Source organism: Tympanuchus pallidicinctus, unplaced genomic scaffold (genome assembly GCF_026119805.1).
Source record: "Tympanuchus pallidicinctus isolate F22 unplaced genomic scaffold, pur_lepc_1.0 scaffold20, whole genome shotgun sequence".
Lineage (NCBI taxonomy): Eukaryota > Metazoa > Chordata > Aves > Galliformes > Phasianidae > Tympanuchus > Tympanuchus pallidicinctus.
The window spans coordinates 5,681,629-5,699,001 of NW_026294722.1; the positions used below are offsets into that span (position 1 = coordinate 5,681,629).

A 17,373-nucleotide genomic window follows, 5' to 3' on the forward strand; every position below is an offset into this window, starting at 1 on the left:
CTGCTTGAAGCCTTGATCAAAACCAGGGCTCTGCTGAGCTCAACATCGCCCTGTGTCAAATCGCTCCCGGCTGCTGTGCAGCAGTTCTGTGCTGCAGAGATCTGCTTGGAGAAGATGAGTTGGGAGAGCAGAGCCTGATTATCAAGGCTGAAGGAGGAAGGCAGTGAGATGGTTGAGGGGCGAGCAGCAGAAGTGAGCCCAGCAGGTGAGCATTGCTCAGGGCAGGAGAGGGGTTAGGAGGAAAGCAATGTGGTCATCGAGTTGCTCCAAGTGGCTGCAATGAAGGCCCACAGAGAGTTCAGAGTTCTCATCTCCTTCTTTTCAAAGCAGCTTCTGCAATAGAAGAGCTCCCTGAAGGAGGGACCAATCTCCAGGAGCAAGATAATAGGTTTGCTTCAGAAGCACAAGTTGGCTATAACAGCAGCGGCCTTAAATTTATTCTTTATTATCTAGAGGGAGTAGTAGTTGGCAGGAAGTACCAGAGGGTATTTGCAAAGAGAAGGGAACACGTCGCTGAAATCAGATTACATCCCCAGCTCTGTCTAGGCTGCCTGTTCCTCTTCTATATATTTAGAAATCTGCTTGGCAAAGAGACAACTTTATAAAGGGAGATTTACAGCACAGGGTGCAGTAAGACGCAAAACCTGCAGGCTGGCTGCAAACTGTGGGTGAGGAGCATGGGGTGAGGGCGGGCAGGTGGTACTGCTGCCCACAGGGCACTGCCCCAGCCCAGCAGCTGCTCTGACAGCTCTGAATTATTGAGATCCAAAGGGCTTTTCACTATTTGTAGCTTCATAATATAGAGATGCTTCTAGGTTCCATTTGTGAACACTTTGCATAGAAGAGATGCTTTTCTTCCCTCCCATTCAGATATGGAAGACTTTGTGAAAAGTTATTTTTAAAAAATTTTAACTAGAAAATCTCACTGCCTGCCTTCAGCTGACAGTCATCTCCAGCCCCTGAGAAATTAAAAGTCTCAGAGAAACTTATCTTTCTTTCTCAAGCAAGAGTTCAGTTAAAAAGAACTTTGCTCGCTGTTATTTTATTTCTTTGGTAGAGATGAGCTGCCATGGAGCCGTGCCCAGGAGCACACTTATTGCACTGATGAATGTTGAAGTGGCAAAGCCATAGGAGGGAGGAAGCAAACAGAGCCTGCACACAACTCAGCCATGTCCAGCCCTGCCTCATAGCATCCTCTGCCCCTCAGGAGCAGGAGGGACAGGTTTGTGGTGGCCCAGAATGGAGGAGGCCAGTGCACACACACAGCGCACTCACAGGGACTAAGCACAGGATACAAACATTTCTCACTGCTGTTGCCCTCCCACCCATAGGAAACTCAACAGCTGACACTTTGAATGCAGAGAAACACTGGGAATGAATCAGTGGCTCGGAAATTTCTGCCTCCCAGACAGGGCTGGTACTCCATCACCACCACCTATTTATTCGAAACCAACCCTGGCACTTATTTCTTGAATAACTCATCAGCTCAAGTGATTTATTGTCAGTTTTTCGTTTTTTTTTTAATCCCACACCTATGATGCTTTGAAATTAGATTGAAGAAATGGCACCCACAGGAGGCAAAGCATGTGGGCTGATGTTATTGAATTTGCCAAATGCATTACTTGGGGAAGGCCAGGTCTTAGTTAAACTCTCTGCTCAGATGTGTCCTTGCGGAGGGAGACAGAGACCAGCAACCAAGGTCACACCAGGCAGGAGACCACAGGATGCTCATGGGTATATGAAGGTAGAAAAATGACTGGGGAAGCTCAGAGCTTGTAATCTGCTTTTCTCTGCCACACCAGTCTGAACGATGAGAGGGATGTGGGGAATGGAGATAAGGGAGTGCAGGCGTTGGAAGCACCTCCAGCTTCACATGGCGTGAGTGCTTCATGCTGGAGAAAGACCAGGCAGATTGGGAGTGTAATAACAGAGCTTCACCTGCTTTCTGCAATGAAGGAAGGGATGTTAGGACCAGGGCTTGTTGTGCTGGCATCTAACAATGCCTGTTTAGTGCTCAATCACCACAGCGCTCAGACCTCATCAGCTCAGGGTCCCACCATGCTCCCAACCTCTCCGGACACTTGCTCAGCTGCTGTCCTCTCCTGACATTGGCATCCACCCCTTTCACAGCTGAGAAATGGGATGGTGACACCAGTGGTGCCCTTGGATGCAGCCATCAGGTGTGCTGGGCAGGACACAGGAAGCAAAAATGCCATCTGCACATCTCCTGCAGATGCTGCGTGGAGATGATAGAAAAAGCCTTTAAGGGGAAGAAGGGGGAAGCAGGGAGAAGACAATTAAATAGCTGCTTTAAATGATCTGGAAGGAGATTAAAGGCAGCTGCATTATTATTATTTTTTTTTTCTCTAGGAAGAGGAGCCACTAGAATACCTTTATCTCTTCTGCTTTTACAAAGTGCTGTTAAGAGGAAAATGTAAGAGCTGAATTGATCGGCTACATTTCCTCACTTTTGATTCCCTTCAGCTGACATCTCGAGAAGGGGGTTGGGGAGGGAAAAAAATATCAAGTGAATTAAAATCAATTGGGGGGAAAAAAAAGAGAAGAAATTATGTAAGAACTGGCAGAACACAGCAGACCAAGTGGTTATGTAAGGCAACAAACACAGGAGCTTGCTCGAGTCAGATCCAGCTGTACGATGGACTGTGTGTAAATGGCCTGGGACTGGGCGGGCTGAGTTTGCTGGATTAAAGTCCCAAGGACCTGTGCAGTCTGTGGAAAGAGGAAGACTTTTAAAACCTAGCATCGGACACAGCCCAGCCACAAAGGAGCTGACCTGTGCTGCTGCCGAGTGGGCTCTCCTGGTGGGCAGAGACACTGCGCCTCTATCCAAAATAGTTTATCAGCCAGGCTTCAGGGGTAAGATTATTACCGTGTAAGTGACTGAAAACAGCCCTGCTACTAAAAGCCATAGCAGGAATTTGGCTGTGACTTAAGGAAAAGAGACCAGCCTCAGTTCCTCCAGCCAACTTTAGTATAAACGCAGAATTCCTGAACTGAAGCCATCGACTAATCCTGGATACGACATGCAAGCAAATATGGAGAGAATTCAGCCCTTTGGTTTTACTCACTGCTCTTTTTCATGTGCTATAGAGAGACCCTTGCCAGGTTTATTTGCAGGGCCCCGTGGACCTGCCAGGCATCCTTCCACATGTCCTCATTGCAGAAGGTGTAAGGGAGTGTTTGCAACACTCTGTGTGGGATGCTGGGCCCCTTGGATAAATGGGGGTTGAATAGATGAACTTGGAAGCGTGCTTAGGGCCAGGGAAGTGTTCAGGCCAGCTGCCTTGTGTGAGGGATCTTGAATACATGAAAGAGCTCCTCCATCCCAGCCCCAGTGTCTGCTCCCTCCTTCACATCCCATCAGATCTGAAGCCCTTCAGCACATTACTTCAATGCAAGAGGAAATAAAGCAGAGTACCTGCTTGGGCAAATGGTTGTTTCATGTGTTCTACCATGTCTCATGTACTCTACCATGAGCACACTTCATAAAACAACAACTAATGGACCTGCAGGGTGGGAGAGCTGCAGCCACACAAGAGTGGGATGATGCACAGCATGGAAAAAGTCCACCCAAACCAGTGAGAGATAAACAGCTGCCAGTGTGCTTCCCAAGAAGATCCCCTAGCAAGTAGTCAGGCTGGAGCCCATGAAGCTGCAATGGTTTATGGAAGCTTGTGGCCTGCTGCCATGTGTTTCAATAAATGGGTTCTCACCAGCTGTCTGCATCAGCAAACCACCAGTTGCATCAGACGCCCTACACAGGCCCTATATAAACAGCAAGGGTTTGGAAAGGGGTAATGTGAACAATCTTGCTGAGACCAAAAGGCTGCAGGTGGCTCAGTGAGATCCTGGGGAATATTCTGCAGCAAGGCCACCAAATCTGGGCTGTGCCACACCGTGGCAGTAAAGGAAAACAGTATTTGCACTGCCACCCAGACAGTAAAATTTAGGTCTTTTTGGAACAGGATGCATGCTGGTGGATGTGGGGCAGTCACTGAGCAGTTTCCTGTTTTGAGGGCAAAAAATGAGCAGCCAAAAGCACGAGTGCTGACCTGCAGGAGAACAGAGCCCACACGTTGCTCTGCTTCGCAGCTCTTTTATCTGGCGGTGCCACAACGAGCAGCTGTTATAACCTCCTCCAGCTGAAGTGGCATGAAAACATTAATTTACTTGTATGGAAATGGCTTTGAGAGGTGCTTAATTTGTATGGGGAAAAAAAAAAAAAAAACCACCATAAAATTGGCTGCAGCTTGTTTTAGAGAATGTGTGCCAGTTAAAGTGTTAACTAGACCTAAATGATGTACTATAATGGACTTACTCCTCCGATCAGATCCCAAAATGATGCCAACATCCAAACCAGACGCCTCTAACAGATAGAAGGAACAGGCAAGCTTGGCACTGGGAAAACATAATAAACCAGCCTGACTTCAGCAGCTGTGAGGCTGCTGATAAACAAAGCTGGGAAGCAATGCTGCTGTAAGGAATTAAATGCCAGAGGTCGCACGGAGCTCACGCCGTGATGGCACGAGGAGGGATGCTCAGCACCCTGTGGTGCTGATGGGTGACACCCCACAGAACACTCGTGTGCTGCTCTGCCTGCTTAGCAGCGTGTGCTGCACTGAGCAATCTGTAATTACTAGAGGGATGCCAGTAATTACTTTTTAGAGCTGTGCACATTGAGAGGTACATGTTAAGTAATATGAGCAGAAATCGAGTGTGCGGCGTGTTGTTTGAATGGTTAGCTCTTGTTCTCTTTCTGTAAGGAAACCTGGTTGTTCACACAGTGCAGTTCCCTTTGGGAATGTCCATCAGAACTTCAAGAGTCCAAGCATAGAGGGAGGAACTTTGTCAGGAAGAGCCTTCAATGAGGACACCCAATGCTCACCCTGGGGAGGCTCCAGCTCAGGGAGGGGCATCCTCCTGGGCTCTGCAGAGTGAGCACTGGGCTCTGAGTCTATAAAAGGTTACATTTGCTCTGTTCAGGGCCTGGCTTGCAATTAGTCACCAAATAAAACCTCTTGGAGAACCGATGGTTTCAAAAAATAAAAAAGAATTTTTCAAAAATCCCAATTTACTTTCGGCAGTTGGCCAAACAGGAAGAGTGAAATATGTTGAGTGATTTGGTACGAGAGATTTGCCAGCTCGAGCAAATGTATCATTGCTCTGATTAATTTAAAAGCAGAAAATGAACAAAAGGGATGTAGAGACCTGCTCTGAAGCAGCCTCAGCCCTCTGCAGAACTCAAGGGCTCCGGATTTCTGAACTGTGGGACCTCAGCGCATCACTCTCACACATTACCATTGCCCTTTCCTTCACAGGTCTTCCATTATTCGTTGTTTTTTTTAAAACCCCTGCACAGCTTACAACATGAGAATGCTCAGTCACATGCTGTGCAATGGTTTCCCTTAATGCACTTCAAACCTGACTTGCAGCTGCTTTGCTTACTCACTCTGCAACCCTCCCTGACCCAGGGCCCTGCTTCAGGTTGCGTGCTGAGGAATGAGCCCCAAGCCGTGAAATTAGCTCCTGTTTTAGCAAATCTTCATTTGTAGCCAGGTCCCCAAGAAGGAAAGTATGCTGCTCCCCTCCTCCCCCACAGCTGCCTCCTTTCTTTTACTTTTTAGTACATTCACAAGTGAAATGATGATAAAAAATGTAAGGAAGAGGCCCCAGGCAAACTTCATACACAATGCATTAATGTCTGCCTGTCTTTTCCTCGGGTAACAGGATAAGGTAGATCCTGAATAACAGCAAGACTGTAAAATATGTTGAGAATTGTTCAATCTCCATAGACATGGCTGGATATAATCCGCTCTCCTCAGCCCTATCGTGTTAACACAAAGCATGGGTTTAATCTTTAAAGGAAGATAAGTGAAAATAATGCATTCCAGCCACATTGTTCTTAAATCAGACGGCTCACGCCTCCTTAGAGAATAGGGAATTTGGGTTAAGCACACTGGGCTGCCCCTATGAAAAGCTACAAAGCTAAAGGGGAAACAGCCTCCATGATCTGAAAGTGAAAGTTAGGTGTGGAGACAAAATTTGGGGGGAATTCAGTGCTTCTGTGGGGGCTGGTCACTGGAGCAGTAGTGCAGTGGGAAACTCAGAGAGACATCCCTTAACATCTGCAGGCTCTGGGCTTACTCCTGTCTGTATCCTCGCCCACTTTTAGTTCTGTTTCCATTTAAGTTCTTTACCTGCAGGAACATTTTGAAAGCTTTAGTACACTTGCAGTTTTAAACCCTAATAGGCTACAGATTAGACCCACCTGAAATTCATGTTCCAAATAGAAGATTGAAAAGCTATCACATGTAAGCCTGGCGGCAAAGGAGCTATGGAGATTGGTGTCTTGCTCTCTCCTTCCACTTCTCTTGCATTTTTCAAGCCTAATGCTCCAGTGAACAAATGCCTCAACCCCTCAGAGTGCTGTGAGTGGTGATGCTGAAATCCTTTCCACTCACGGAAGTGTTAGATTAAGCAGTGCATGGAGACCAGCAAAGCCTTTCTGAAGTCAGGGAGGGGGCCACTAGTTAAACCAGCTATGGCTTTCCTCAAACAGCCCAAATAGCAGCCGCTAGTTTTGCAGCTGCTGTTCCTGTTGGCTGCCTACGCTGCCCAAAACTTTGTGAGATGAGTCTGTTACTTCACAGATGAAATGAGCTGCAGGTCATCCCAAGAAGCTGGAAGGGGGAGGAGAGCAGAAAGATGGGTTTATTTGCCCTGATGCTGCTGGTCCCTTACCAGCCGAAGGGGAGGGGGTGCAAAGAAAGGCGGAGGATCTCTGCATGCAACTCGCAGGAGTGCGGGACGGAGGGCCCCGCTCCGGGACACGGCGGGCTGAGTGCGGGCAGCAGGAATAGCTGCTCGGAGGGGGCTGCGCCAGCCCGGGGCTGGACTTACCCTGCTGCGGGGTTCACCCGGTGCTCAGCCTGGCGCTGGAGGGGCACGAGCAGTATGGAGGCACAGCAAACACAGCCGACATCCCCCCGCCCCCCAAGCCCCGCCGCCCGCCCGCACCCCACGCCGTCCTGTCCCATCCAGTCGGGGATGCTCTGCTTCCCCGTTTCCCAAAGCTGGCTCCCCAGCCTCGTCTCCCCCACCCACTCCGCCCTTCTCTCGACAAAGTTTGGGCTTTTCCAGCACAGGGAATGAGGCGGCCGCCCGGCCCCGGCTGCTCGGGGTCCTCACCTGGATGACCGTCTTCAGTGTGGAGGTGTTCACGATGGTGGTGCAGATGATGGAATCCGGATCCTGATCCTTAGCATAAATCTCCCCCATGGTAAAGATCATGGGGATGGCGAGGAGGAAGGAGGCAATCCAGATGCAGCTGATGAACTTCTTGGTGCGGCTGCGGGACATGATGCTCTTGGCTTTGAAGGGGTGGCAGATGGCCATGTAGCGCTCCACGCTGAGGCTGGCGATGTTGAGCGCCGTGGCGTAGGTGCAGGCATCCCGGAGGAAGTAGTAGCCCTTGCAGACAGCTCCCCCAAAAGCCCAGGGGTGATGGACCCAGATGAAGTTGTAGAGCTCGATGGGCATGCAGAGGAGGAAGATGAGGAGGTCGGAGAAGGCGAGGCTGGCCAGGTGGTAATGCACGGTGCTCTGCAGGTTCTGCAGCGACTTCTTGCGCACCAGCGTGTACGCCGTGATGGAGTTCCCCACGGTGCCGACCAAAAAGAGAGCCAGGTAGATAACGGTCACCATGACTTTGGAGTAGATATCGGTGTTGACGTCCAGATCCTCCTCGTCGGGTCCTTTGGAGAGCAGGTCGGAGCGGTTGGAGGCATTGGAGTGGAGGTGTTGAGAGCCGCCGGGCACGGCCGGGGCCGTGGCGTTGGGATGCATCCCGTGGCCGGGCCGCCCCACCGGGGCTGCAGCTCGGAGCCGCCGCCCGCCCCGACGTGCCGCTGCCCCCAGCGAGGAAACTTGGCTCGTTTTAATGCGGCGGGGAGGAGGCGCTTGCAGCTGCCGGGCTGCTGTGCGTGTGTGAGTGTGTGACACACAAACACACACACACCGGAGCAGCCTCGCCGAGCTGTGTGCAGCCCGCAGCTTTGGAATCTCCTCCCTGCAGCTTCCCGGAGCCCAGATGTGCACGGTAGGCTTTCCCTGCACACACACGCACACGCACACCGCAGCCCGCCTCGCACAGCCGTGCCGGCACACGCCGCACCGCCGCCCCCCGAGCTGCCTTCCCCCGGCCCCGGGGAAGCCCCTCCTCTTAGCTTCCCCCTGCCCGAGCCCCGCCGCCAAACAGCTTCGGCAGCCCCAGCCCGGTGCCCGAACTGGAGCCCGTGAGGAGGAGCGGCTGGGCTGGGGAAAGGAGGCTGCAGAACCCCGGGGACTGGGTCCCCCTCCTCCCGTTGGAACCCGCCTTCTTCATCCCATGCGAAGTCAGGCATAGCTGTAAGGTGAGGGCTGGCATGGGATTGGGAAAGTGTCCTAGTCCTATTACCCCTTCAGCTCGATTCTCTCCCCCCCCTTCCCCCACCCGCCAGTCATGAGAGAACACCAGCAGTGCACTCTTGGACATTCCCATCCCCTGTGAGCATCCAAATACTCACAAACTCTGCTGCTTCTAGGAGGAATGCATTTAAAATGAATTTAAAGCACATAAAGATATCTACCTCTGCCCTGAGGCTTCTCAGCCCTACAGCTCAGCAGCATCAGCAGTGAGCTGCTTTGCTTTGATCCCCATATGTCTCTTTTCCCTTAGCTCCACATCCTCCAGTTCTGAGATGAGCGTCCTCTCTGAGCTGCTCTGTTGCAGGGAGCGCGAGGATGCCACGGTGATGCTGAGAGTGATAAAGGAATCCCCCAGAGCAAAGGGCTCTGCAGGACAGGGGCTACTGAGGGTTACTTTCTCAGGCTTGGGGTGCTGAGCTGGATGCTGCCTTGTAAAACCTCAGTGAGCTGTTTACTCAATTGTCTTGATGATAAATCTCTTTACTATTGCACAGAGATCTAGGAAATCCCATCCAGGGATTTCCCATCCACTGATTTGGCCAAGGCAACCATAGCTTGTCTGAATTTATATGCTGACAGATGTTGTGTTTCCAAACACCGGTGGACTCTGAGTGCACTGATGCCTTGCAGACCACTCATCTATTTGATGCCATAAGATATCTAATCCTGCGGTCAAATAATCTCTGCATGCATACAGTGGACTTTACACAGCCGGTCACCAACAACCAACATTCCCCCAAATTTCTCTTGTATCCAGCTGACAGCATCACCACAGAAAGCTGACCAAAATCAGATTTATTCAGTCTTATGTAGTCATATAAACATGGAGAGAAATGTTTTCTAGCATTCATCCCACACTGCTTTAAAGAATGACTAATAATCTTTTAGCACTAACGTTCCTTTTATCTACAAGTTTTTGTTATGAGGTCTCTGTCAGCATGGAGGATTTTGTCAGGGCTGGGGACCCCAGCTTCTCTCACCCCTTGTTCCATGTCCTTATGCTGCTGTCTGAAGTGCAGCTGCAGTGAGGGTGTGCTTCAGTTCAGAGATAAAAGCAGATTTTGGATCCCATGAGTTCCTATTCCTTAGCAGTAGCTTATAGTCCTGTGATCCAAGCCCAAAGCCCTGCTCCTGCACTAAAGTGATTCTCCCTGAGGCAGTGAAAGAGTTCCTTTGGGATCCTTGTCCATAACAAAGAGTTATTGTCCCTTCCTGGCCCTGTAACTTCATTTTGGCCTTGTGGAAAGCAATTGCTATCCCCATAAACTAGATACCCATCTGCTGGTCTAATTTTACAGTGTGTATGTGCACGTTTATATCAATAGCTGTCTGTAGAAATGCTCTGTTTTGGATTCTGTTGCCCCGTGTTTCTGCACACAGGCGAAGCAGGCACGGCTGCAGACAAGGAAGATATTACATCTCCTCACTCTGTCCCAGCAGCCATTTCCAAGTGCTCCAGGTACCACCTCTACTTTCCCTCCATGCCAAGTGCTGGCAGAGAATACTCAGAGATATAGCTAAAAGAGAATTCTAATTACACTCTGAAATATCATCTACCAGGAATCAATGTAGCTGTTGATTTACAATCAGCACTTCATCAGGCTGGTGCAGTTTGTGTCAACTGCCAAATCTCTGCTTTCATAAAAGTCCCCTGGAAGGGTACCTCTTTTTCAGCTCTTCCTAGCAGATGAGTCTAAATAGCTAGGATGTCAATTCACTGCTCCTCTAGCTAGCTTGCACCTCTTGTAGAGACATCGGAGAGCATGAATGCATGACTAGATGTGAAATCACAATGTGGCTCTCCAATGTACACCGGTGCTGGTAAATTTACCACCAGCTTATCCTAGCTGAGCCTGAGTGTGCTGCCTTCTCAAAGTCTGCCTGCTGACATGCAGCCTTGCCATTCCCCATGCAGAAGCACGGGTCACCTTGTAAAGAAGAAAATAAAAGCAAGCCTTAGTGTATCACCAGCTGGAAAAGGGTCAGCCTCTCTCATCTTTATAAGAAGGTCTTTTTCTACCTTCTGCCCTCACATCACTTTTACAGAGCTAGATACCTACCTCTGGTGCAGAGCTGAGCCCTGAAAACCCTTCCCTTGGAATGGGCAGAGCTGTAGTGCCAAGCAGCCACCAGCCCACAGAGAACATCTCCCAGCACACCATTAGTGTCCCCATCACTTGTGCATGACCTGAAGGATACGTGCAGTCCCTTTCCTTGTGTGAGGTATTGAAATGAATGCCAAAAACATCTCTTCTTGCCTTCACCTCTGCTCCCTGCAGGGATGTAATCCATATTCTCCTTCAAGCAAAAGCAGAGCCAGAGGTGCACCCTTCTCTCCTTGTGCGCTAAAGCTTCCAGCCTAAATCCCTGCTGTTTGTTTCTGAACTAGCCGACCTTTTAGCTAAGCTGGGCTCGTTTTAATATATTTTGTATGTGTGTGTCTGTGGCTTAGAACAGAAAAGAATCATGGAAGCCAACAGGCTCCTGATCTCAAATGTTATTGCAAGGCATTTACTTAAAATCTTGCAGGAAAATATCACCTAAAGACCTTGCCTATTAAAACTTCCTGGACTGTGAGCTGAGGGTCCCACAGTGACCAGGATACAAGGCCCCCAGATTGCCTCACTCCCTTTCATGTTGACCCAAGTGTTTTTCTTCTTTGCTTTTCCCGTTGCAGCTGGGACCACTAGGAATTATTCATGTTAACCCTATTGCAGTCTGATTTCTCCAGGTAGGATTTATCTGAAGGACAAGAAAAGCAGCAAAGAGAAAGCTTTGCAAGAAGCAAATGCTAAAAGACTGTGTCAGCCTTTTCCTTTTTCTGAGGTCACAGCTCCCCACCCTATATATCTGTTAGAGGAGATTCCTGGTTCGAACCTATGGAGTCAGATCCCATTGAAATCACTGGGACAGGTGCTCCCTTCTTCAAACATCCCTAAAAGTCAAGGGTGTCTAAGGTGGGTTAGTAAGGTTCAATCCTGGGAGGTACAAGGAAGATTTGTTCAAGAAAGAGAGGAAGAAAGGATAGAAAAGTGGGCATCTATCAGCTCTTTTGACTATAATATTGACTGCATCATTACTTACAAGCACTGCATTACTCAATGTATTGCAAAATAAAGTATTGCTAGTTGGTGCACGTTACTTACTGTATTTGGCTGAAGTGATTTCAGGACAGTATTTTAGATCAAAACTGTTGATACATGGGTTATTTATTGCCTCTGATTTTCATAGCAGAGGAAACTGCTGAGGCTCCTTAGTGTGAGTGCATTGGTGTATGCATTGGCAAAGCAGAGGGACCATACCCAGCACAGAGCAATGATCACATACCCCAGCATTGTGTCCCTGGACAGATTTAAAAGAAAATAGGAAAGTGGAAAACAGAGCACACTGGGGTATGTATGATGATGCTGGTAAGAGAATTTCCCTGAAGAAGAATCAATCTCTGGGAATGGACAGCTAGGAAATGAGATGTCCAGATTCTTCATACAAGTCTTGTCTTCTGTGTGCTGGGTGTTCAGATTCATCCCTTTACTTTAGCAAAATTCCTTTAAAGTTAGCAGATTTTTTGGCTGATAGGCATTGCAATATTTATCTCAGATGGAGCCAGATGTGTTACCTGGACACACACAGAAGATGCCAGCTGCTTCAGTTCAGAGATGAAAGCAGATTTTGGATCCCCTGAGTTGTGACTGCAACAAGCCCAAATCAGATTCCTTGTGGCAACAAACACTTTTTTTTTCCATTTACAATATAAACGTCCAACACATGATGAATTGCGCTCATGTATTGCCATGCAGTTTCCCTTTGAAAATCCTGTTTTACCCAGGCAGAAATACAATGAAATGAGACAGAGGAATCCAAAGAAACAGTTTGCAATTGCTGAAGCCTCAGGGCTTCAGCCCGGCTCTGGGTTGGGCTAGGGTTATGGTTAGAGTTAGGGTTAGGTCTAGGGTTAGGTTAGAGCAGTGCAGACAAGCAGCCCTTTGCTTTGCAGGGATGCCATCTGCCTTCCCAGCCCTCCCTCAGTGGTGTGTTGTGAGGGGCTGTCCCCAGAGCCATTCCCATTTTCCTGGGACACCCTACAATGCCTTTGAGTCACTCTGTGCCACTTCAGCAGACATGAAAATTTGGCAGTTTTTGCCTTCCAAAGCACACTGTGACCTGCTGTGAATCTGTTTTGTTTGTACTGTGCAATCTGCCTTGTTCCTGCTATTTTTTCCTCTAAGAGCCCACATCCTCCCATTTTTTTTTGGCAGAGTGATGGAGCCAGCGCTGGCACCCCTCTAACTGTACAAGAAGAGGATGCAGAGAGGATGTGATGTGCAGAGGAGGTCTGCACCCTCCACAAATGATGAAACAGTCCCTCCTGGCTGTTACCAGGAATGAGAGGCTGGAGAGGGCATTGCTTCATGAGCTCCATCCCTGCCATTACATGCAATGCCATTGTGCAGTACCTAGGTGTCCCATTTCTGACCTGCTGCTCCACCTGTAACACTGCTGCAGGTGCAGGACCTGCTGCTTGCTGGTGAGTGTGAGCCTGAAGGGAAGGGTTTATTCCTATACCTGCAGGCCAGCAGACTGTTGGGAACAAATCTCTGCAGACTTCCTGGGGGGATTTCACCCCAAACCATAACACAGAGCAGCCCTGTGACTGCTCTAAACTAAATTGAAGGAGAACAGCCAGAGGAGGCAGGCAGGAAGCCGAAAAGAGAAAAACAGCAAACAAATAGCCAGGAAGGCTAATCAGCTCAGCCTGAGTTAGACAGGGAGCTCATTCAGTGCTTTTCAATGTGATACTGGGGCTCAACTGGGGCTGCATTCACTGCCTGAGAGTTTTTGAAAATCTGATTGCAGCTGTCCAGGGAACTGCAGGTACAGGAGAAGTCTGGAAAAAAGGCAACAAATAACATGAAATAAACCTTTGGTTGATTTGGCGAGATGCTTACAGAGCTCAGGAGCTCTCTGGACTATGGCTACATTTTTTTAAACCTTCTCATAAATCACAAACTGTTCTGACTCCAAGGGCAAACATTTTCAAACTGTTTTTTGCACTATACAAAAAGCAATGTCTGCTCTTGCAGCACGTTCTCCTTTTTGTATCTTGAGGGTTCCCTCTTCTGTTGTTTGCTCTGCCTACGCTACCAATATCTTGTCAAATCCTAACACAAAGACAAACAGATGATTCTCTGGTATCTTTCCTATAATTGTCTTATTGCTGTTGGGGCTGAAAGGGGAAGAAAGGTTTCTCACCTGGCAGACCTGAGAAACACTGCAATGAAAATGCAGCGCAAGGTTTTTCTCAGGTTCTCGAATAACTTTTAAAGAAGAAAATCTGCCTCTCATGTCAAAATAAGGACCCCTTCTCTGGTGCAAAGAACATTTAAAATAACAGCTTGTTTCTAGCTCAGATTTCACAGCATCTAAAGATGCTAAAACCAAAATCACTTCTCTTTCAGTGCAGTACACGACTCTCTGGCAGCGCTCAAAATAGCAAAAGCTGCGCACCAAGCTTTGAATCCAGGGCTGAGTGCTGGAGGAAAAAGTCAGAAAATGATTTGGGTGGAAGGGTGCATTCATACAAGAAATTGCTGAACATCAGCAGAGCCAAACTAATGACAGGGGATGAGAAATAGGTTAGAAAAATTAGATGGAGCCCTTCTCATTCAGTAATGTCCATTTCATGAAAGAAAGTCATATTTTACTACATGGTAAACATAGAAGTAACAATGAAGATAACTGCCACTAAAGTAGCTGTGAGATGAACTGGCAGACGGTGGAACAGAGTTCAATTAACAGAAAGATTTCTTGAAATGGTTTGATTCTTCAGAATTTGCTCTGATTCTTCAGCTAATCCTTCAACAAATTCTGCAGCCACCAGTCAGCTCAGCACAGATGTTGTATAAGGCAATGATGCGGAGAAGCAGTCACAGCCTCTGCTTTTCCTGGGGCTACATGGACAAGAGGAATGGTTTAACCTCAGAGCATGGATAAGTGCTCCTCTGCCAGCCAGAAACAAAGAGAAATAGAATCTGCACAAATCAAGACTTAAAAACCAAAAGCCACTCTGAACTCAGTGAGGCAGGATCTGTCCCCAGTTGTGCTTGCAAGAGTTTTAGAATCCAGAAGAACACAGGCCCATTTGCTTCTATCCATACCATGACGCAGATCTTCACTTTCCAGGATCACCTCCAAGGAGCTCAGAAATACATCAGTGCCTCAGGTTATCTGCTTTCTTTGATACAAATGCAAACACTTTTTATGATGAGCCTGATACAGAGGATAGAATAAGAAATGGGTCTATTGGAGAACATGCTTGATAAAGGGCAGACATGAGAAATAAGATACACATCCTATTGCAATATATTGGAGGTACTGGGATAAAAGGGCATTTGTAGATATTGAGTTAACTGCATGACATCTCTCTGATCTCCAAGTAGCGTAGAAAGAAAGATTTCCAAAGCATTCTCACTTGAAGGTTTAAAAGGGATTATGTCTGCATATTTAACCCAAACTTGTTTGAATCAGATATTTTTATGGTAGATAAAGGCAGCAAATGTGTGAATCCCACCCTCACTAACCCAATTGCAGCAGTTCTGTCACAGAACTTCTCCTGCTGCCCATGATGAGAATGAATAGAGAATATTTAGCACATAACTCTGCTTTAGCCTCTGTAATGGCAGCTTGCAGCTTTATCTTGTCTTTTCCAACTGCAAGGATTGCTTAAAGGAAAGAGCTAAGGACGAGGAATCCAAGCAGTCACTTTTTGCTTCAGGGATGAATCCTTCTCCTGCTCTGTGGTTTCTGAATTTAATAACGGAGGATTTAGGAGAAAGTGATGCTGCTAATGATCTTTTGCTCATTTACTGAAGAGCTGAGTTTCTTCTGGTGCTAACAGTCTATTAGAGAAATTGAAGGAAAGCTTCTCTATAGATTCTGCTTTTGCTAATTGCTGACTTCCTTGCAAACACTATGCTGGCAGAAGACTCAAAAATCCAGAATTTTTTTCAGTCTTCATTTAACTCTTCAAAGGCATTAGCAACTGAGAGGTTGTAGTTAGTGCTGCAAATTCTCCTGTAAAACACTTACCAGTGAATCACTCTTCACTGTTGAGCCCTGCCCACCCTCCCACCAGCCTCACTGTGTGATAGCCTACTATTACAGCTCCTCCAAGGACTGCTTATTTAGCAGAGCCAACCCTGTTCTTTCTCTCCTATCTGACAGGGAGCTGCTCTGCTCTGCTCCGTGGCAAACAGCAGCTGTTGGTGGATGTGTCTCTTCAAACCCTCAAAATGCTCACAGACATGGCTTCACCTGTACTCACATCAGAGAGCCATGTTGGATGTGCCTGCTGGCTACAAGGGCAAGTTGGCGACAAAGAAATGTGCTCCTGGATTCCTGGAGCACCATCTTCTCAGTCCCACAGAGAAGATCTGAATGCAATGGTTCTGGATCATGCAAGAAAAGTTTCCCCCTTGAATCCCCCTTGAATCCCCCTTGCTTTAAGCAGCTCCAGATGGATCGGGAGGACATTCCCATAGAGTGAGGACATCCCTGCAGGGTTGGGTGGTTCCTCATTGCATCCATGGCTGCCCTGTCTGGGAGAGACTTCACAAAAAGAAAGCAGGAGCAGATCCAGACCTACTGCAGCCCCTTTGAGCCTCCATCCTGGTAGAAGAATCAATCTGGCCTCACCAACACAGCTAGAATTGTCCAAACAAGACAGTATTGATCATCATTAGATTGTACTGAAGAGGACCTACAAATGACAACAATAATCACCATCATTCTCATTGGATGGCACAGACAAAGCCCAGATGAGCCAATGATATCAGAACTCCCCTTTGAGCATCTTTGATTTTCTCTACAGGAAATCACAAGTTTTGCTGTTGTTCTTGAAAGGTGTTACATAAAACCCGGTACAAAGCAAGTTAGGTTTCCTTATTGACATTTCTGTGGAAGATATATAGAAACTGTGCTTTATTGGGTTACTTTTCTTTTATGTATCCCAGACTGGTGGCTGGGCGAACCCCATCCTTCGTCTCTGACCACCCAGACTTACTCCAGAAACCAGGAATTTCTGATTTTTGCCACCTCTCAGCTAACTCTGGGAGCTAACCAACAGGCTGGATTCACATCCCATCACCAACACATTTCAGCCTTCCCACGTCACCACCTAAATCAAATTGAGTTCAGAATAGAGAAACAGCAGGGCCAAAATCAATGACATCCCTTACACAGTCTTCTGGTTTCAGCTGTGTTTGCTGGAAACATTGCAACATTTGGTCAAAAATGGCTTGAATGGAGTGAAGTGACTTCATGATTACTTACATGAGGCTCAAACAGCAAGCATCATTCTGGAATACTATCACTACATTGGCACAGATGAGTGAAGCAAATATTATGTGATCAATTGCTAAGAAATGCTCTTGCATTGGAATAAAGCAGATGTAGCAGCTCAGTTTGCAATAAAGCTGCAGGTAACTTGCTATTGCTTCTCAGAGCTGCTGTTAGAATTGGGCTCAGCCCCAGCAGTGCAATAAAGTGCATAATTACCTGTCTCTGTGCCCATTCTCTGGTCACAGCCTCCCTAACTGCAGCTGATCCAGGCAGCACATCCAGCCTGGACTGCACTGCCTCGTTATTTTGAAGGTATAATTAAGTCCTCATACATGAAGTTAGCCTTATTTCAACAGGCTGAAAATATGATGTGCACAGTATCTGTAAATACAATACATCATACAATATGGGCAGCATAAATGAATTTTGGTCCATGAGAGAAGTCATAGCCTAAACTTTCTCTTCCCAGTTCTGCTCACTGAGGATTTTTTTTCTACGGAAAGAAGCTATAACTCCTTACATTAATAATCTATTCTGAGCAGGATGTTA

General features: G+C 47.5%; 1 protein-coding gene across 1 annotated transcript in view; it reads right to left on the bottom strand.

The window, feature by feature from the left end:
* The window catches only part of NTSR1 (neurotensin receptor 1), a 49,014-nt gene extending 40,839 nt beyond the window's left edge, over positions 1-8,175 (bottom strand). The window contains exon 1 of the mRNA XM_052683955.1: positions 7,210-8,175. Within this exon, the coding sequence (XP_052539915.1) occupies positions 7,210-7,866 (657 nt within the window). The 5' untranslated portion in view covers positions 7,867-8,175. The remainder of the gene's footprint in view (positions 1-7,209) is intronic.
* Positions 8,176-17,373: the final 9,198 nt, after the last annotated feature.